Source organism: Eptatretus burgeri, chromosome 18 (assembly GCF_056783735.1).
Source record: "Eptatretus burgeri isolate ZD-2024b chromosome 18, Ebu_testis_v1, whole genome shotgun sequence".
NCBI lineage: Eukaryota > Metazoa > Chordata > Myxini > Myxiniformes > Myxinidae > Eptatretus > Eptatretus burgeri.
This window is the reverse complement of record NC_140978.1, coordinates 41,003,095-41,025,216: the sequence shown is the minus strand read 5'-3', so window position 1 is coordinate 41,025,216 and position 22,122 is coordinate 41,003,095. Positions and strand designations below refer to the sequence as shown.

Sequence of the window (22,122 nt, the reverse complement as noted above, 5' to 3'; positions counted from 1 at the left end):
ACTGGATGCGCACTCGAGCAGACTCGACGCAATCATTCATTGCTTCCTCTTTGTCACTTTTCTTTTGGGGCCTGTCCGCTCCCGTGGCCTGCTCCCATTGGGTGGATGGCGCGTCACGGCCCCGCCTTCTTGCCAAGGACCACCCCGACTCTGGTCTGCTAGTCGCCCATTGTGCGGAAAACGACGCATACCCTTATTTGGCACGCAGCTGAAGCGAAACACTTTGTGACCAGATACGGTGCGAAATCCACACCGAAACGCACACCGCCTGGGGCATGGAATTCCAGACACGCCCGCATGCCAGCAAGCGCACGGAGAATGCCGAGAGCAGAGTGTTGTTGTTGTTGTAGGTGATGTAAAATGTAAAAATCCTATCTATCAAAATAACTCCACAGTGCACGTACATTTAATTCCCATTAGACTAGTGACGGGACCCTAAAGAGAAACACACACTTAGGCCTAGGTCACATTTGCCACGGCGGCCGTGGGGTCTCCAAAATATACGGCCACTAGCAATTATACGGCGGCCGCAGTATTTCCACGGTCACACAATGTAGCAGTCACATATGTTTTTATTTTTCGGGGAGCTGCACGGCGTATTTATAAATTGTGGAGACCGAAAACGTGGGGTTGCCGTAGGTCTTTGATTTGATGTCGCACGGTGACCTTAGGGCGTTCCCGCGGCGGCCATAGAATTTTCAAGGCAGACGCAAGGTGCCTGCAAGGCGACACAGGGGGACTGCAGGGCGGCCCTAAGGCGAACGTGCGGCCAGACGGAGGGTAACGAATGGGTTAATTATTATTTTTATTTTTTTTACCAGTTTTTTTTTTTTTTCCACTTGTCGAATTGCTACGGCGAACGTAGAAATGAAAAAAGTTATAACTCCGTGTTATAATTCCACGGCGACCTTACGGCCTGTAAAAGATAGCCAAACGGCGTAGGGCCACCCTGAGGCCACCTCAGAAACTCTGCGGCCGCCGCACGTTTCTGTCAATTCAGTGGGCGTATGGCCGCCGTATCCTCGCCGGAGAGCAAATGTGACTTAGGCCTTACCAATATAACGGAGCTATAAGGTCTCTGGCTGTTGTGTGCCGTAAGCTTCCAAATTCGTAACAATATATATATGTAATATTGTTAAGGATTTGGAAGCCTTTTGCACACAGACATTCAGCAGCCCTGCAGTTCAGTTATTTCGTTAAGTATGTGTTTATAGTTAGGGTCCCGTCCCTTATGCCTAATGGGAATTTCATGTGTGCGCTGCGGGTTTATTTTTTAGTCAGGGTTTTTTTTTACAACAGCGGCACCGTCGCCTCGCTCCACAGACACCATAACGCACGTATTACTGGCTGCGGACATGGGTGGGACCCCTCGCTCCAGAGCCGACTCCACCCACGAGGGCAAGGGCACGCCCTTCGTCCAATCAGGAGGCTCATCGCCTCAGAGCCGACTCTGCCCACAAGGGCAAGAGTGCGCCCTTAGTCCAATCAGAAGGCTCATCGCCTCAGGGAGAGGATGGTGATCGGCGCGTTCTGTCTGGCTGTCTCTGGGTCTGCTTCGCCTGGTGTCGTGTGATCCGCCTGGAAGCTTTTTCGGCCTTGATCGCTTGTCGCCTCGTCGTCCCTCGCCTCGTCCGCCTTCGTGCTGGCTGGTGTCCGTCGCTCTAGCCCTCGTCCCTGGTGCTTGGTGCTACGTTGAGGCGCTGGGTTCAAGTCCTGCCGAGTCAGCTCGACCAGACCGCACGAGGCGAACAGGTTCAAGTGCAGACTCTTGCCCTCAGCTCGCCTTCCCTCCCGAGCTGAAGGGCCAAATAAAGGCCGCGGCCACCATTTCTTTTGGGTGTGTGCGTGTGTGTCTGTGGGCCCAGTCTACAAGTAACAATTGTTTAAGTGCCTTGTACATGACTTGCATTCCTTCTTGATAGTCACTTTAACTCTGCTCTTTTTGTGCTCCCCTGCACCATTATAAATAAACCCCCAAATTGTTCAATGTACCAGCTCGTTGTTGTGCTTTATATTATTATGGTTCTGTGATTGTTCCTGGTGCATCAGCTTTGATGTCCGTCGGCACAAAATTACCGTGCTTCCCCATTATCTCAGGTCACTCAAAGGCATTTTTTACATGGATTTATATTTCCATTTATGGATGTTATCTGACGATTGTTTCTTTTTTTCTGGTGTGCTGGCTTGGATGTTCAGCGGCAACCAAACATTTCAGCATTCTCCATCACCCGGAAGGCACCAATCTTTCATATCAGTCAGTGAGTCAGTGGTTTATATAATAAATATATACTGTATATCTCCAGAAAATCCATTCCTTCATTCTCCAACCTGTAGTTTTGTCCGAATGACTCGTTTCGGCCAGCACCCGACATGCTGGCCTCCATTAGCCTTTATCAAGAGCAATTTCCTTGTTTACCTCCTCCCTGATATACCTGGGGGAGAGGGTGGGCCTGTTCCGTCAACCAATTGCAGAGCTGTATTGCGAGACCTGGTGAGATTTAACCCATGACGTTTAATGTGTGTGCTTGTGTTGCATCTCTCCAAGCCGTACGTTGCCCTTGATATCCTCGATTATATTCCACTTTGTCTCTCTGGTGTATTTGTAAGTGAGGGGACCATAAGCTTATGATAATGCCACAGTCTCCTCAATCAGAGGTGACTTTGTTTGCCCGGTGTGCCATGCTTCAAATATTCGCCTCCTCGCAGGTTTGGGGATGCCACCAGCACATTTACATTGGTCCAGAGGGGAACATGGCCCAACCTTAACGATGGCAGACCTTTCCAGGTGGTTGCACTCGATGGCCTTCTGATGTTCTTTAATACGCTGGCCTAAGGTTCTTCCTATCTCTCCTATGTATTCTGCAAGACAGTCACATGGAATGGTATATTCCACACCTGTGCGATCATTCTTGTGTATTCTGTCCTTGACGTTGGTCAGTAGGTGTAGACAGCAGCAATCTGATCACCTTATTGAATACAACCCAACAAACAAAATTGTTGTTGTCTGGAGGATTTGCAGAAATGACAACGGTGAAGACTTCAGACCTGGAGCTTGATGCGACAGCACTTAAAGTGGATCACGAGGAGGCTGACCCCCATCTTGTACTCCACTGCCTTCATGTCAATGTAGATGCGACAGTCATGTACTGGTGCTATTGCTTGCCTATGACAAAATGCCATGTTCATATTTGTGGATGAAATCTGGCACTGCCAAGACCCCCAAGTTTATTCCAGTGCATGATGTTTGAAAGCACTTGACAGCCCCACAATTTGACACAATACTTGACTTTCATTCCCTTCAGTGGTGTGAGAAGTGTCTCAATTCTTAAGTCACAGCAGGTCCACTGCTTTTTTTTTTTTTTTGCATACACTGTCGAGGCTCGTATGAGAGCAAACACCAAACGTACAACAAGGGGAGCAGGAGAAAAGAGGGGTGGGAGAGGGAAGGAAAAAACAATGGGGAACAGAGACGTGAGGAGATATGTGGAAGGGAGAGGGATGGGGTGGGATACACAGGGTAACCAAGATGGACACTACAGGGACTTTCAGGTCCTTGCACGACAGGAACTTTCAGGAAGGATTTCCTGACGGCGACTGGCTTTGGAGGCCAGGTTGGAAATGTGGCTTTCCCAGGAAAGATCATGGCAGATAGTGGGACCCAGAAGCTTGAATGAAAGGACGTCAAGAGGATTGTTGAGAAAGTAGATGGGGAGGGGGGGGGGGATTTCCAGACGGTCCTTTTAGAGAGACACAGCGAGAGTGTGAGATTTGTCAGGGTTGAAAGACATGTTTCACATGTTGGACCAGTTTGTGATTTAATCCAGATCTGCAGAGAGTGAAGAGGCTGCTGTTTGCCAATCTGAGGGATGACAGATGGTACGGCAGAGGGTGGAGTCATCAGCAATGAGATAAAGAAGATTTTTCAGAGAGTCAGAGAGATCATTGATGAAAACCAGAAAAAAGAACAGGGCCCAGAACACTGCCTTGAGGAACTCCAGCCTGGACAGGAAGAGGGGATGAAAGAACTCCATTTAGGGCCACACGTTGGCTGTGACAGGAGAGGAAGTCTGTGAGCCATGAGTGGAGATTTCCTTGGATACCATTGGAAGAGAGTTTGGTGAGCAGGGCAGGGTGCCTGACAGTATCAAAAGCACATGATATGTCTGGGGAGATGGCTCTGACTTCATGTCTGGCATTTAGGATGTCCATCCATTGTTGGGAGAGCAGAAGCAGCATATTCAGGGTAGAGGGACCTGGTCTAAATCCAAATTGATTGGAAATCAAGCCATTGGAGAAGAGGAAGAATTTAATGTCTGAAGCAATGATGGATTCCATAACCTTGCTGATGATTGAGAGAAGGCTGATTGGTCTGTAGTTGCAGGGATCTGTTTTAGCACCTTTTTATGCAGGGCAGTAATGTTTGCTGATTTCCAAGCAGATGGCAGATGACCTTGAGCAAATGAGAAGGTGAATATAACAGAGAGAGGGTGAGCAAGAGCAGCAAAGCAGGTTTTTTGGGACACGTGGGCTGAAACTGTCTGGACCGGTTGCAGAATCTGAATTCGAGGTTTGACAGCAAGCTCTCCACCTTGTCAGGAGAAAAGGACACAGGGTCCAGCAACAGCTGGGTGCAACTGGGTAAGGTGGGTACAGAAAACAATAGGTTTGGGACACAAGATTTAGAAGCAAACACAGAGTTTAAGCATTCAGCCTTTTCACGTGCAGTGTCAGCTGTGTGGCCATTTGTGGTAAGGGAGGGCATGGAGGGGGGAACATACACCAGAAACAGACTTAAATAGACACCACCAGGGATTGGAGGCTTGTGAGTTCAGAATTGAACTTAGAAAGATGTTTTCTGGCTCTCCTGAGGGTAGACACACTTGTTTCGAGCTTTTGTGGAAAGAACTGATATTGCCTTCAATTGGATTCGCCTTCTATGAGGCGAAGGCAAGTTGTTTCAGGACAACTGCCTCGCCACAAGCTTCAGTGAATCATGGGTGTGAGGAAGGGTAGGACAACTGAAGACGAGATGGGATAAATCTGTGCATGAGAGAGAGAGAGCAAATTTCTTTGAAAGAATTCCCAGGACGAGTTGATGTCGGCCGAAGTAGAGATGGGAGACAAATTTAGAAGTTTGATGGCTGCTTGAAGTCCCTGCCAGTCAGCTTGAGTGAAATGCCAGACTCAATGGTGCTGAGGTGGTTCTCTAATAACAGCCAGAGAGATGTTTACTTTGTCAAACATGTGGTCAGATGAATGGATTGGAGCAAAGGAAGAACAGCAGACATTTTCAGGGAAATTGGTCAAAATCAGATCCAGAAGGGATGAAGTACCATTGTTTGAGATCTGGGTTGGGAAGTTGACAGATTTTTTCAGTCCCAATGAGTCACAGAAGTCTTTTGCTGAAGGGCCATGGCAGGTGAGAGATGTACCCACACCCAACCAACTGGCATGATGACAGTTGAAGTCACCACATGAGAGGAAGAGAGAGTTGGGATTGGAGGATAGAAGTTGGTCCATGTTATATTGAAAAAAAAATATCACCAACGTGATGCTACATTTTTGGAACTGTCAAAATATCAGCACATTCAATATAAGCCAGGTGTTGGCTTAGTGGTTAGAGTGGTGGCTTGGGATCCTAGGGTCCTGAGTTCAAGGCCCCATTGGCCGCTGAATTATAATACACCAGGAGGTTGGCTCAGCCCGTCATCCTTTCGAGGTCGGCAAAATGAGCACCAATGTAAGGGGGACACTGCATCAGCGGCATAACCGCGTCCCAGCCAATGATGCAACACAGACAGACAGACAGACAGACAGACAGACAGACAGACAGACAGACAGACAGACAGACAGAGAGAGAGAGAGAGAGAGAGAGAGAGAGAGAGAGAGAGAGAGAGAGAGAGAGAGAGAGAGAGAGACATTCAATAATGGAAAGTGTTGGACGGTATTGGAAACTGAAGATTTTTGAGATATATTTTCATTGATGTCGCAACTATATTGAAATGAAGGATTCATTTTATACACGATAGTCCCGGGGGGGGGGTGGAGGAGACGGGGACGATATATGCAACACCATTCTCTCCCGCCTTTCATGTGAATGGTGAGAAAACGTCTCAATTGCCAGTTCTGCTGCCTCATCATTGGGGTCTTCCATTGAGGATCCTGACCCTGTGTCTGAGGGGGAGGGGGGACTATATGTACCAGTACAATCACCACATCTGAATTCCAACTCAAACCTCTTGCAGGAGAGGTTTTATCAAGATGGCAAAGCATGCACACACACAAAAAGCACTGCCCCCAGAGCAACAAACACAGCACTCACCCCCCCCCTCCACCATCGCAGCTGATATGCAATTCTTCCCCACATACGCCCATTGTACACGAAGGAAAAAAAAAACTTTAAAGAAATAGATAAGCACAGGACGAGTTAAGTGCTGGACGTTGGGATGACGTGCAGATCCAGAGGCCTAGTCTAGCCCTCCCAGAAGTCATGTTGTAATGGCATCCCAGCGAAAAGAGCACGACAGGCAGAGGGACAGATGGAGAAATCCAGCTACTGTAATATACAGTATGGATGAAGTCCATTGTCAAGCCACAGTGGCTTCTTCCACACACTGCAAAAGTGCAATAAATGTTCAAAAATACCCATTGTGATGTTGTGTTTGTATGACAATAACACAAAACACTGCTTTCAATGAGAGCACACAAAAGTATCTACATCAATTTCAGGACTGATTACATGTCGATAAACAGCTATATGTTCAAGCTATTGTGCAATGGGTCATCGTTATGGTTATATGAACATCAATAGCGAGCACCCCACAAGTGCCACTACATTAACGCAGGTGATGGTGCTATGTCGATACCTTGCTAGATTGTTGATATTTGAAGCGACGATGATCGAGTAGGAAAAATATCAATATCGCCCAGCCCTGTCGAGAATGTTCAAGGGGGTTCGAAGGGATGGTGGTTTTTAACACGCACATTAGGAAGAGTGGATGACGTCTGTCTGTACACAAGACAATGCATAGCTACCATCACGACTACATTACCTCATGCTTATTCTAGTACATTCGAGATTGGAAATAACTAAACTATTCTATGCAATGGAAGCCCCGAGAAGCCATTTCCACAACACTATCAAGTAACTCATTAATCGCTATCTTTTCCTGCATAGGACATCGTTGTATTGTAATGCGAGCAGTGCTACAGCCAGCTGTACCTGTCAACGCAGCTTCAGCCGTGCGTCTCTATTTACATATGCTTGATTCTAGCTCTTCCACAATCCTCGATCATGTAAAAATAATGGGGTTTTTTTGCAAACTTATCCAAGCTCAAAGCCATTCCGATACTGGGTAATTTTTTTGCCAAAATTACTGAGCCGGATCCAAACTGAGTTTTTGATTCCGAGTCCCAGCACTAGTTTGAATCCAACCAGCTATAAACCCCCATCCTGGTGTTTCGCATGTAGGGTGAGGCATCAATGTGTATGCCGTCCCTTGGATGGACGTTAAACTGGGTGTACCATTTGACAGCATTAGTTGGTGGATATTAAAGATCCCACAGTATCAATGGCAAAGAGCAGCAACCTCAACTAATTACAAAATTTTTGCCTCGACTGAGGAGAGCAAGTGGATGGTCTTCTTGGAGGTCCTTGATGCCAGGTTACATCGCTTGCTATTTTAGTGTGGTGGTTGTCTGGGCAGCAACGTCTGTGCCATAAACAAATTGACCAGGGGGTTTGCACATTTCACCTGAACGGGTCATCTTCATGGTACGAAGGGCAACCACCACCATAATCTGACTATTCAACCCCATAATTGCAGTTGACATGAAATCATTCCTTTTCTCCAACAGCCTCATCTCAGATCATCAATTCGGATTCAGACCTGGTCACTCTACATAGACTCTTCCAACAATGGATGGAGGTACCACGCTTACTCTACTGACACCCTCAATGTCAGATATGAGATCAGGGCTGTCTCTCTGGAAATATCTCGAGCTTTTGATACAGCCTGGCATCCCACCCTGCTTTCCAAGCTGTCTGCCGATGGAATCCAAGGCCAACTCCACTCTTGGATTCCTGACATTCACCACTCTCATAGCCAACGTGTGGTTCTCAACGGAGCCCTTTCATCTTCTCTCTCTGTCAAGGCTGGAGCACCCCAAGGCAGTGTTCTCAGCCCCATCTTATGCCTAATATTCATCAATGATCTCACCCACTCTGGAAAATCCTCGCTATCTTTTTGCTGATGACTCCACTCTCTGCCATGACATCCCCAATTCTACTGGCAGGTAGGCTGGAGAGATTACATGTCAAGAAACAATCGACAGGCAGCAGCCTCTTCCCTCTCCTAAGACCTTGACAATATCACAAACTGGTCAAAAACTTGGAATGTCTTTCAATCCTGAGAAATCCCACACTCACTCTTTCTTTCCAAAAGGACCGTTCTGCAAACCCTCCCATCTCCTTTCTCAACAAATGTCTAAAAGAGGTTCAGTCACTCAAACTCTTAGATCTCACTCTCAGCCATGACCTCTCTTGGACAAGCCACATTTCAAAGTTGGCTTCCAAACTCAAAAGCTGGCTGGGTATCCTTCATTGCGCAAAGTCCTTCCTTCACACACCCAAGCTCCTGTCCACCTCCAAGGTTTTCATTTGCAGCTTGGAGTATGGCTCCCCCTTCTGGGCTCACGCCCCTACCTCGCATCTTGCTCAACTTGACGCCGTGGAAACAAAGGCTTTCAAGGTCATTGGAATCTCTCCGGTCGGTGGTCTATCTGTCTTATTCCGCCTCATTTCTGGTCTTGCGCCCTCTGCCTTCTCAGTGCTTTATCCCCCACCCCCACCCCAAATATCTGCAAGGGGCAGGCAGTCCACCAGCAAAGAGGTGCTTTTGTTTGCATCTCTTTGATCATCTCCTCGTTCACTGTAGCCCCCAAGATAGTTGTAGACTGTAGAGGATCTCATTGTGCATTCATACTTGCTTTTATCTGCCACGGTCTCTTGATTCTTAGGACTCTGACATTCCTATTCATTTTGGTCCCAAATACGACTCCAGGCCCACTTCGTGTGGATGAATGAAAGGAATATAATAATATAGCAGCACGGTCCCCCGGGTTTGTACATCTGACTAATGATTCACCTGCAAAAGGTAGAGGGAAACAACAACAACCGGTACGCACAACCGAGTGATAAAACGGCAAAAGCAGGGCAGCTCACCTTCAAACACAAACACTTTGGAAGCGAAATACAGGCCAATAGGTAACGTGACCATCAGGACGGTGAAGAACATGAGGGTCCTGAGGACAGAGGATGCCAGGCCATCCCTGCAATGGAACCATACACAGCTGAAGGATTCAGTCAAACGTTATTTTTAAAAAATTCCGTCAAAAAAACATTTCGTCAGATGCACGCCCATCCAGATACGGTGTTCCCCAATGCTTATATTATATACTCCCATTCATATACGGAGTTCCCCAATGCTTATATTATATACTCCCATTCATATACAGTGTTCCCCAATGCTTATATTATATACTCCCATCCATATACAGTGTTCCCCAATGCTTGTATTATATACTCCCATCTATATACGGTGTTCCCCAATGCTTATATTATGTACTCCCATTCATATACGGTGTTTCCCAAAGCTTATATTATATACTCCCATTCATATACTACATACTCCCATTCATATACGGTGTTCCCCAATGCTTATATTATATACTCCCATTCATATGCGGTGTTCCCCAATGCTTATATTATATACTCCCATTCATATACGGTGTTCCCCAATGCTTATATTATATACTCGCATTCATATATGGTATTCCCCAATGCTTATATTATATACTCCCATCCATATACGGTATTCCCCAATGCTTATATTATATACTTCCATCCATATACAGTATTCCCCAATGCTTATATTATATACTCCCATTCATATACTATATACTCCCATTCATATACGGTGTTCCCCAATGCCTATATTATATACTCCCATTCATATACGGTATTCCCCAATGCTTATATTATATACTCCCATTCATACTCTACATACTCCCATTCATATACGGTGTTCCCCAATGCTTATATTATATACTCCCATTCATATACGGTATTCCCCAATGCTTATATTATATACTCCCATTCATATACGGTATTCCCCATAGCTTATATTATATACTCCCATTCATATATTATATACTCCCATTCATATACGGTATTCCCCAATGCTTATATTATATACTCCTATTCATATACGGTGTTCCCCAATGCTTATATTATATACTCCCATTAAAGGGAGGAGGAAGAAGAAGAAGTCTCACGGCTCACAAACAAACAAACAAACAAACACACACACACACACACACACACACACACAGACACACGCGCACACACACACACACACACACACACACACACACACACACACACACACAATGATACATCAGGCTGAATTAGGATAACGTCACCTTTCCATCAACCAATCGAATCGAAACTTACCCGCTTGACTCGGGTTCCACCACGTCCCTCACGCCTAATCCCACACTGTCTCCCTTTATCATTACGGAGGCAGCACTCACTGTACAGTATTCAAATCACGGAACGGCAGCCAAGGTTCACAGTCCATATAATGTGGAAAACCTCAAATCCGTCCCAAATCGAGATTCAACGGCAATGTTGCGCAAAACGCGAGAGATTTTACCTCAAAAATTAATGTTAGTGACATGCTCAAGAACGAAGTAGTGATTGAAACGTAAAAATCAACAAAAAAAATTTTTTTATACAGTACTGTACTAATATTAGAACCACACATACACCGCCCAACATGTTTCAAATCCAGTACCTCAAACTCTCCAGCAAAACCACATCCGGTTACACCGCCAAACGCTCGAGATTTTTTTTTGCCTCAAAATAATTAATGGTGGTGATATGTTCGACAACGAAATAGCAATAGAAACAGAAAATTCGACAAAGAAAATGTCATACAGTACTGTACTGATATTAGGTCGTATATACACCGCCCAACATGTTTTTTTTTTTGTGTACCTTGTCGAGGCTCCAATGAGAGCTAACACACAACGCACAGGATTCAGGAAGGGGGGCGTGAGAAAAGAGGGGCGGGAGTGGGAAGGACAAAACAGTGGGGAACAGAGACATTTGGAGATCTGTGGAAGGGAGAGGGATGGGACGGGGAACATGGGGAATAGAAGATGGACATTACAGGGATTTTCAGGAAGGAAAGCAGGGAATTTGAAGGAATTGGATTAACGGGGGTAGAAAAGATCGAGGATTTGGATGGGGGACGATAAGAGGTGATGGTGAAGAGCTGTTTTGAAGGCCTGGAGGGAAGAATGGGAAAGAATAGAGTGAGGGAGTTTATTCCAAAGGTGGGAAAAAGAGGAATGAAAGAATGAAGGTGAGCAGTGATTCGAAATTTTGGTAGTTTTACCATAAGGGGGTTGTTGGCGGACCTTGAGCGCCCTGCGGAAATATGGTGGGGACAAATCGCAGAGAGAGCAGGAGGGGGGCAAGGCTGGAGAGGAGAGGGTAGAAGACAAAGACCACCGGTCAGCCTGCGGTGAGAGGGTGAGAGGCCCAAAGACTCAGCCTCATCACTGAAGATGCCAATGATCCGAAATGCCTTGGTTTCCACAGCTTGAAGACGAGAAAGGTGGGAGGCAGGAGTACCAGCCCAGAGGGGAGAGCAGTACTCCATCAGGCTGTAGACGAAAGCTTTGTATGTAGTCAGGAGCTCAGGTGGGCTGAGGAAGGACATTGCACGTCGGAGGATTCCCAGTCGGGGACTGGCTTTGGAGGTGAGGTTGGAAATGTGGCTTTCCCAGGAAAGGTCAGGACAGATTGTGAGACCCAGAAGCTTGAAAGAAAGGATTTCTTCCAGAGGATTGTTGAGAAAGTGGATGGGGGGGGGGGGGTTCCAAGCGGTCCTTTTGGAGAGACATCGTGAGAGTGTCAGACTTGTCAGGATTGAAAGACATGTTCCATGTGTTGGACCAGTTTGTGATTTTACCCAGATCTGCAGTGAGAGAAGAAGCTGCTGCTTGCTGGTCTGAGGGATGACAGATGGTACGGCAGAGGGTGGAGTCATCAGCAAAGAGATAAAGAGGATTTTCCAGATTGTCGGAGAGATCCTTGATGAAAACCAGAAAAAAGAACTGGGCCCAGAACGTTGCCTTGACGAACTCCAACATGGACAGGAAGAGGAGATGAAAGAACTCCATTTAGGGCCACACGTTGACTGCAACAGGAGAGGAAGTCTGCGAGCCATGAGTGGAGATGGCCTTGGATACCATAGGAAGAGTTTGGTGAGCAGGGCAGGGTGCCAGACCATGACAAAAGCATGTGATATGTCTCGGGATATGGCTCTGATTTCATGTCTGGCATTGAGGACCTCTATCCATTGTAGGAAGAGCAGAAGCAGCATATCAACGGTAGAGTGACCTGGTTTGAAACCGAATTGATAATCGGAAATCAGGCCATTGGAGAAGAGGAAGAATTTAATGTCTGAAGCAATGATGGATTCCATAACCTTGCTGATTGAGAGAAGGCTGATTGGTCTGTAGTTGCAGGGATCTGTTTTTGCACCTTTTTGTGCAGGGCAGTGATGTTTGCTGATTTCCAAGCAGATTGCAGATGACCTTGAGCAAATGAGAGGGTGAATAGAACAGAGAGAGGGTGAGCAAGAGCAGAAGAGCAGGTTTTTAGGACACGTGGGCTGATGCCGTCTGGATCGGTTGCAGAATCTGAGTCGAGGTTTGACAGCAACCTCTCCACCTTGTCAGGAGAAAAGGACACAGAGTCCAGGGACAATTGGGTGCGACTAGGTAAGGTGGGAAGAGAAAGCGATGGGTTTTGGACACAAGATTTAGATGCAAACACTGAGTTTAGGCATTCAGCCTTTTCACGTGCGGTATCAGCAGTGCGGCCATTTGAGGTAAGGGAGGGTATGGAGGGGGAACGTACACAAGAAACAGATTTGATTACATGCCACCAGGATTTGGAGTAGGGAGAGATGTTTGAGAGTTCAGACTTGAGCTTACAAAGATGTTGTTTTCTGGCTCTCCTGATGGTAGATATGTTGAGATCCAAGGTGAACTCCATACTGATTGAAATCCACACCGATCTTAGATAGAGAAGAGTTTAATACACATCAAAATACAAATGCGCATATGGAGAGACGGGCCAGGCACTGTAGTCAGTCCAGCCCAGCTCTGAATAACTCAGCTTCAGCTCTTGTTTATATGCATTTACTCTGACCCCTGCATCACTGCTTGCATGCAAATGTCAAGCAAGATTAATCTTGTTGTTCATCCATTTACTTTTTCAAGCTCCTGTGGTAATTATGAAAGTAAAGGGTCACCCCATTTCCCAGCTAATCTTCTCTCAGTGATCGCTACTTGCATGTTGTTTACCCCTTAGGGTTGGGAGGCCCGGCTGGGTGACATTTCACAAGCAACCCTTTTGGCTGACAAGGCAATCCCTTTGACAGTGCAGAGATAAACAACAAGATTTATCCATTCCCTCTTCCCAAAGTGCAAAGATGTTAAAAAAAACACTGATGACTTGTTTGGGACACATACAGTGTCTCCACATTCCCTCATCTTGTTACTTTGGAACATTATGTGAAAGAAACAAAACAGCTGCACAATAACATTAAGAGATGGAGCATCCGTGGACCGGCAGGATGGCAGACAGCAGTCTCCCTTCAGATGGCCCACTCTTATGGTCAACTCCAAGTGGCCCATGACGGTCGGAGGTTCCTCCTGCACCCCCTAGCCTGAAAAGAGACCCCTACCCACCACCCAACCGGCCCACCAACACCCCAACCCCTCTGTAGAAAAGTGAATTAGGCATAGGTCATAAGGAAGCAAAGTTACTTTCTAAAGCTACTCACACAAAGTTCATTATGCACAACAGACAAGAATATATTTTAACTAACTAGTGTTTTTTTTTTTATGAACGACAAGTAAGAATATATTTTAGCTAACTACTGTGTTCTTTATTAAAAACAAATAAGAATATAATTTTTTACTAACTGCAAGCCAGAATAAAAATAAGAAAGTACAAAATCCCAATATTTTCCAATAAGGCAATGTTTCGATAATATTTCTTTCCATCCCCTCCATTGGCGCAAGCAATTCGAGACACTCATCCAATGTGAGTTTGAGCAGAGCGTTCTGTATGAACGACAAGGAATTCTTTTTTTTAAGTTTTTGTCAATCCCAAAAGCACTAGTGTCTGTACTTTCATATTTCCCAAAAAATAATACCACAATCACGGTGTCTCGACGAAATTTTTTAAACTAGGTTCTTCATTTTCTGGGTCTTCAGAGATGGTTGGTCCAGGGAAACTTCATGCACCACCATTGTCGTCACTGTGGTAAATTTTCTCACACACACACACACACACACACACACACACACACACACACACACACACACACACACACACACACACACACCGATCATTACTTTTATGCATGCCATGATGACAATAGCACTGAATATCATAAAGCCAACGATCAATATGTGGAGTATCCATGTTCCCCATCCACGAAACACTCCCATTAACCAAGATCTGAACCCTTCTTCCTTTAAATAGTCATGGTATTCTGCAGCTGCCTTCCTTACGTATTCCGCTAGGTCACAGAAATATACCATTTTAATGGTGCCTGGGGTTTCTACAAGATTATTTTTTCGTATCTATATATCTATCCTTGTCCCAGTTATCCCTTCATGTAACAATATTCCTTGTTTCAGGCGTACAGTGCCTATGTCCCCTTCATCCCGTGTCACACGAGGTGCGTAATTATATGTTAGGGTCCTATAAGTGTTTTCCCATACACGCCTTCCTCATGCAATTGGTCCCAATGTTTACCTTCTTCTGCCCTGCTATCCTGTCACAACCCATTCATTGTTTCCCCTACTGTCGACCTACCAAACATTCTGCTCTCTATGACATTCCCAAAATGCCCCCACTATCTGTTATTGTCCATATGATCACGATTATGCACATGCTAATCAAAAGCACCGCCACATCTGTCATGAACCTCCAGTAACATTCTTTCAACTTGCAGATTTCCTTTCTTTCTCTTTTCGACTTCTTGTATCCTCTTGCAATGAGATGTGTGAGTCCATGATTGGCTTACCTTCTCACTTGGCAGCTACGTGGGTAACCAGTAATACCTGGAAGGGTCCGATCCAACGTGTCTTCAGGACGTTCCTCCGTTTGAACACCTTGCTGTCCACCCAGTCGCCAGGCTCTATGCCATGGTGTTTCTCTGCAGTTTTGTCCCGGTAGCTTGTCTGACCTGTTGTCAAACTCTTTCACAACCTTTGTTAGAGCAGCACAAGAGTTAATCTTCATGTATATATAGGTCCATATATTTTACAGACATTTTACCAATATTATAATCTAGTGTTGACTTAGCACTCATAGTGGTGACCTGGGATCCCAGAGTCCTGAGCCCAAATCCCATTGACCACTGAATGAACCCCAGAGGGCCGACTCAGCCTGTCACTCCTTCAAGACTGACAAAAACGAACATCACTACACTGGCAATAGGAACACCGCATCAGTGGCACAGTCACGCCCCAACCAATGATGCAACCAACAGCCAAAAAGGCAGCACACACCACCAACATTTAATAATACACATAACTTCTACAAAAATTTCCTGCCACAGCTGCAAATCCTGGAGCGTGTCATGTACGTAGCACCTCCTTCTACATCCCCCTTTTGCTCGTGTGGCCACTTCCATGAGCCAAACGAGCAAACCATGGTAAAAACACCTTTTGGACAACCACTTTACTCTCCTTTTGAGACCCAATATTTTGTTTTTGTGTTACAAAAGCAATCTTTTTGCTCCAACTTGGCTCTTTCAATTGCCTCAGCGGCCTCATGTAGTGCTGCAATGTCGTCAGTAGTCGGCACCCTTTCCTCATTTTCTCTTTGACTAGCAATTTGCTATTTGTTGTGATTTAGCTGCTTGTTTTGCTGCTGAAAGCATTTCCTTTTGAGACCATATATCTTTGCTTTGTATGTGCTAGACATCTCACTATGGCTAATAGCTTCTAACAGTTCCACTATCAATTTACTATTTTTGACTTGCATACCTTGCGATGTTATATACCCTCTTATTTCCAAAGTTCCAACATTGTGTGCCACCCTGTACACATAACAGGAATCCGTATATATTGTTATGCGTATATCCTTGGCTAGATTGCATACTACAATTAGCACACGTACCACTTTCCAAGATGTCACTTTCAGAGCACACTGCGTATCCTGACGGTTATGTTCAGTGTCGGACATATTTTACCCTGTCAAATTCTTTGCTCTAACAGTGATTCACCCAATATTGTATAATCAGGTACCATCCATCCATCCATTTGGACCACACTCTGCAAAGCGTTTAGTGCTGCCCAAGTAGTCTCCCTGGCTATTGGGAACAATCCTGGACGGGTCGCCACTCCGACACAGTATACCAGCATGCTGGCACTCATTTTGCCGACCTCGGAAGGATGACAGGCAGAGTCAACCCCACCTGGTGTTAATTCAACAGCTGAGCGGGATTTGAACTCAGGACGCTAGGATCCCAAGCCCACTACCCTAACCATTAAGCCAACACCAGGCATAATCATCCCCTGATGTCAACCAAATCAGCAAATTATCCACATACTGTACTAATAACGCCTATGGCAAGCACTGAAATTGCGCCTCTGTCCAAACATCTGACACCCATCTTTTAAATAACTTTACCATAATATCAGCTCAAAAATACAACCCAAGCTCGTTAATCTTTCAATTAACAAATTATGGCACCAAATGAAAATTACAACTGCACTTTCCGAACTTTCACTGATGCAAACTGGTCTATGATGTGTTCAAAGTCATAGACTGGGTCAATTTTCAAAAAATCTTAATCCCAAAGGAAAATGGTGTTAATTTATGGCATACAAGCTATTTAGGGGTATTTGAGGGGTGCTGAACTCAAATCTGATGTATGCCCAGCTCAAAAATGGCTGATAATGCCTTAAAATTGAGAAATCCAAGATGCCCACCAACGACGGGCTGAAATGTATTTATGTTCATATATTTTTGACTAAACACGGTAGAAACTTGAATGAAATGTGCTTTTGTATGTTTTCATATATGGGGAATCCAATGCCATATTCAGTTTTGATATAAAATGTAAAGAAACTGATTGAAGATGAATAATTTGTCGACCAGATAAGATCCACAAGCAGATTGATCCTACATGTTCAGGAATAATTTACTCAGTTTGCTGTTTTTTCTCATTTCAGATATATCCAATATAATATAATCCAAATACTAATAATATAATATATAATAATAATATGTGAGGGCTCACAACCCCACAGGCGGGCTCCCTGTAGTCCATCCAGGTCCTGGTTGGTAAGCCGTTACGTCACGCGGTTACCAAGCCGCTACGTTGAGAAAACGTTTCAGGAGCAATTGTTATATTGGCCCGTGCTTTGGGGCTGTTTACTCGGTAAGTTGTAGTTATTATCGCTTATAATGGCCATAAATATTTTGATTAGTGTCTATTGCTTTCGTAGCTTTGGTTTCTTTAGTGTTTTCCCATAGTTTTATGGGTATTTTCGGTAGTTTTGTGTCACATGTTCGCATGAATCGAGAACACGTGCTTTGAGATCATGCACTTACTTAGATTATTTTATGTCCTTTTATAGTGATTACGTCTTGCAGCCATCAGGGTAAGCACTATGCTGACTATTATTCGTATTTTAGAGGTAGTTTTCGAGAGGTTATTTCATTTTGTAATTTTGTATTCATTATTTCTACATGAGCCTACATGGCTTTACGGACAAGCAGTTGTGCTGATAGGATTAAGTAGTCTATCTGCCTACTACTACTCCAGAATTAGTCAGTGTCTGCCTCAAACAAGTCCTGTAATTATCTAGGAAATGTGTATTAATATTATGTATTTTTAGGTCCTTTTGTTCTGCTTTGGAGTAAATAGTCACATGGCCAACTTGAAAACCCTGCGTTACAAATATAATATATCCAATATAATATAATCCAAATAATAATAATAATATAATCCAAAATAATATGCTGTAATGGAATATTGATGTGAACATCGTTGTATATCATTGTAATAATACAAAGATGAAATTATATCATTGTAATTATGCAAAATTAAGATTCAAATGTGCATGTTGGAAACTAAAAAGGTTTTCGCACTCTGTCGGAATTTTTTACATAAATAAATGAGTTATTGTCTAAAATGTAAAAACAAAACCAAGAGTAAAAATATCTCGTATGTTAAAAGTAAAAATAATAGTGTTATACATAAAGGTACATGTTTGGTGTGTGGCTCAAAAAAGAGTGAATTCATCAACAAACACAAATGAGGGGGAAATATACAAAAGTTTTAATCAGGAAGTAAATTTACAACAACTGGAATACCAGGGGAATTACATCAACCAGGGTATTCTCTCTGTAGTCCAGGAACAATCTTGAATAAAAGATTAGATGAGGCTGACAATCCTATCAATAGGGATGATGAAGTGTGCATGAGGCATGATATTGATTATGGAAATAGCACAACTTTGGAAGAAAAACATGAAGCTGAGAGAGAAATGTTGTATAATTTGTCTCTGGTACAAAATCCAACCTTGAGAGAAAAAGTTGATGGGTTCATCGTGAAGAAGATGATCAGTGCTAAATTGAAACTTGGACTTGGAAATTCAAAAAAAAACATAGGTTCTAATGATGTCATTAAGATTGAAGAACAATTTGCTGATGAATTACATAAACAAATAATCACAAAGTTTCATAGAAGGAAGGTTTATTCCAAGGAAGTTGATTATATCTGGTCCACTGATTTAATAGAACTTAATAATGATAAGGGGTACAAGTATGTTTTAACCGTTATTGATTTGAGGAGTAGATATGTGTGGGTTGTCCCTTTGAAAAACAAAACAGGTAATGTTATGTTAGCTTTCCAACAGATATTCAATAAAAGCAAGAGGAAACCTAAAAAAATTGTGGACTGATGATTTGTTAGGGTTAGGGTTAGGGTTAGAGTTCTACAACAAAAAATTTATTAATTTTCTGAAAAATAACAACATTACATGAAACAGCACCTTTAATGAAGGAAAAGCGGTTGTTATTGAGCGTTTTAATCGCACTTTAAAAGAGAGACTTTTTTAAGCAGCTCCCTGCACGACGCGAGCACCCCCTCGTCTGCCCTTGCCGCCTCTCCACAGCTCCGTCCCCTTTTTGCTCCGACTCCAACGCACACGACGACGACCAACTCCTTCTTGCTTCTTCTTCCCAACTCCACCGACTGCGAAGTCTTAACTCTCTCCTTCTTGACTCACGAACGCGGTCGCTTATATCAGCCCCGTGGCTTCGCTCTCTCATCTTTGACCCCCTCCCTTCGACCTTTCACCTCGCTCCCCATTGGCCCGAGAAAAAGTGGGCGTGAATGCTTTTTGATCCATAAATTTGCATATATCGATCGCCCTCCAAAGCCCTGGGGGCGGGGCCAAATCACCCCTCGCTCACCGATTGGACGGAACAAAAGTGGGCGTGTGTCGTTTTTGATCCGTTTTTGAAGTGGAAAATCCGTGGTTTTGTACACGCTGTTCGGCGCGCGCCCTGCACGAGTCCAACACCGGTACCCACAAGCGGCGCAAGAACGGTGGCGATGCGACGGTTGCGAGGTGTGACGTGAAGCGGCGCCGCGGTGGGTGGTTGATGTTGTGGTTGTAACAATGGCGGTTGGTCCAAAATAAAGATAGTAAAAGAAAAACGGCTATCCTGAAGAGTCGCAGCACGCATAAATGACATGTATTCCCACTAGACAACGGGTTTGGGCCTAACTACACATATACTTACCGAGATATCTCACCTAAGGGACCTGAATGGTGGTTTGCGAATTTGGTAACCACAACACTACCCCCTCCCCTTTTTACAGACTCGTCCCGAGTCGTCAAATTTTCGTGTGCCATCATGTGTAGTTTTCCCCGAGTACATTTTACCTACGGATCCCTGAGTGCGACATTCATGGTATTCGTGTCCCCAAAATAAATAACCTGAGGGCTGCGTAACTATCTAAACAAACTCACTCACACGGACGACTTAAATAAAATTGCCGGCGCTAGGACAGACATGCCGGGGGCGCACTCATATTTACAGTACATCTTACCTTAACTTACAAATTTTACACTAAACCATGGCCCAGGATCAATGAACTCTGCAAAAGAAAAGCAGTTAGCAGGGAGCCAGGCTGCTCACATGCAGTCTCTGGCTCAAACAATGCAGGCGACAGGGAACGTGGCTGGCTGCTCACACGCAGTCCAAGGCCTTCCCTTTTGAACTGAACTCAGTGAACCACAACGGTGCTTGGGCTGCACAAACGCAGTCTCCGTGCCAGCTCAAGTGGCACACGCAATGAACACAACGAATGGATGCATGGACACAAACACGGTGCACGGGCCGCCACTGCAGGCCCGTGTTGTAGCTGCCAACAGGGCAGTTCTCGCAGCTTGCAAGCTGTTGCCTTGCGGATCCTGGCGCACATGGAAATGAACAGGGGGGGGGGCAAAGCAAAATTGAACGGGGCTGGTGAACATGGGCAGTGGGCATGGCATGGCAAACACAGCCCGCAGAAGAAGGCCGCTGTAGGCAAACACAGCCGGCAGACGAACTGGCCGGCACGGGCCTTGAAGAAAAACAGCCAGCAGATGAACTGGCCGGCACAGGCCTTGCAGCACAGCAGCTGCAGACGATCCAGCCGGCACAGGCCTTGCAGCACAGCAGCTGCAGATGAAGTTGGCCGGCCTCCGCCTTGAAGCAAAACACGGCCAGCCGATGAAGTGGCCAGCCTTTGCCGTTCAGTGGAGGTTGGTGGAGGGAGTGCGGTGGTGCTGGCCACTCGGAAGGCGGGCTCGGACCTACCTGCCTGTCTCCCTCCCAACCTATCGCCTTTGCCTGTCACTGTACATACCCACTCCCTTAATTTGTCAAACCCCAATTTAGCCCCAACTTTTTTTTTTTTTTTTTTTTTTACTTCCCCAATATAAATCGTCCCCTAACCCCCTTTATCGTCCTTGTTCGGCTAACCTATACTGTCACCGAGCCTACTCCCAACCCCTATGTTCCCTTCCCGGAGGGGAATAAGGGAGAGCTAACGTCCTGTGTCGAGGCCCAACGAAGCCTCAGAATGGCCTTCCCAGAGTTCGGCGATCTTAACACCAAGTGGGTCCAGCGGCCCACAACGAGAGCGAGGGGATGGATGGTGCGGAGGGGTACATCTCCTAATCTACCCGAACCATTTAACTGTTAAACTACCCCGGGGCTTTCAACAAGCACCTCTCGCTTAAACTATTGGTTCTAACAACCCAGATTCCCGTCGCCTATGTTGGTGTCCTTACAATTTCGGGCCTCGCCCCCCAATTTTCTCTCCATGCCCTCACACGGTCTCCTGGCTGGGACACGTGGCTCCCTTTGGCAGGCACGACCCTCTGCCGATTCTCCCGCTATGGCACCCCCGGGCACTACACTGCCTCCGAGCCTACCAGCTCCCTAACACCGGGGAGTGCCCCCCATGGCACCTCCTCTGAAACGCAAACGTGGCAGGCTGGCTTCCCGGGCCCCTTTCCGAGGGTCACCCATGCCCACAACACTGCCCACGCGGCTAATGGCGCCCCGGGCCCCCGCACCAAGCAGGCGCACCCGTGCCCACTACTCTATCCCGGCCCCCCATGGGCCCATGGCCTACCGCGGCCGACTAGCCTGGTGCCGGGGTACCCACTCAGCGATACTCACCTTCGCAGCCACGTCCCAAGCCCGTCAACAGGGCTCCTGCACCCTCCAAATGGGTTTCTGAGCCTACATTCCCACCAACAGCAAAACGACCTCCAATTTGTAATTTAACTAACCCTAACTCACTCTACACTGACCCCCGGGTCCCTTGGGCGGGAGTCACTCCTCCCCCCAATCACTCATCGCACCATGCATTCCCCATTCACTCCACACACACAGACCCGCTGGCCTCACTCACTCACCAAGCACATGCCTCACAACTCACCAACTCT

General features: G+C 45.6%; 1 protein-coding gene across 1 annotated transcript in view; it reads right to left on the bottom strand.

The window, feature by feature from the left end:
- VMA21 (vacuolar ATPase assembly factor VMA21) overlaps positions 1 to 10,819 on the bottom strand; it is a 31,857-nt gene extending 21,038 nt beyond the window's left edge. The window contains exons 1-2 of the mRNA XM_085863427.1: positions 10,514 to 10,819; positions 9,224 to 9,330 (exon numbers count right to left, since the gene is read on the bottom strand). Of these exons, the coding sequence (XP_085719553.1) occupies positions 9,224 to 9,330; positions 10,514 to 10,575 (169 nt within the window). The 5' untranslated portion in view covers positions 10,576 to 10,819. The remainder of the gene's footprint in view (positions 1 to 9,223; positions 9,331 to 10,513) is intronic.
- Between the last annotated feature and the right edge of the window lie 11,303 nt (positions 10,820 to 22,122).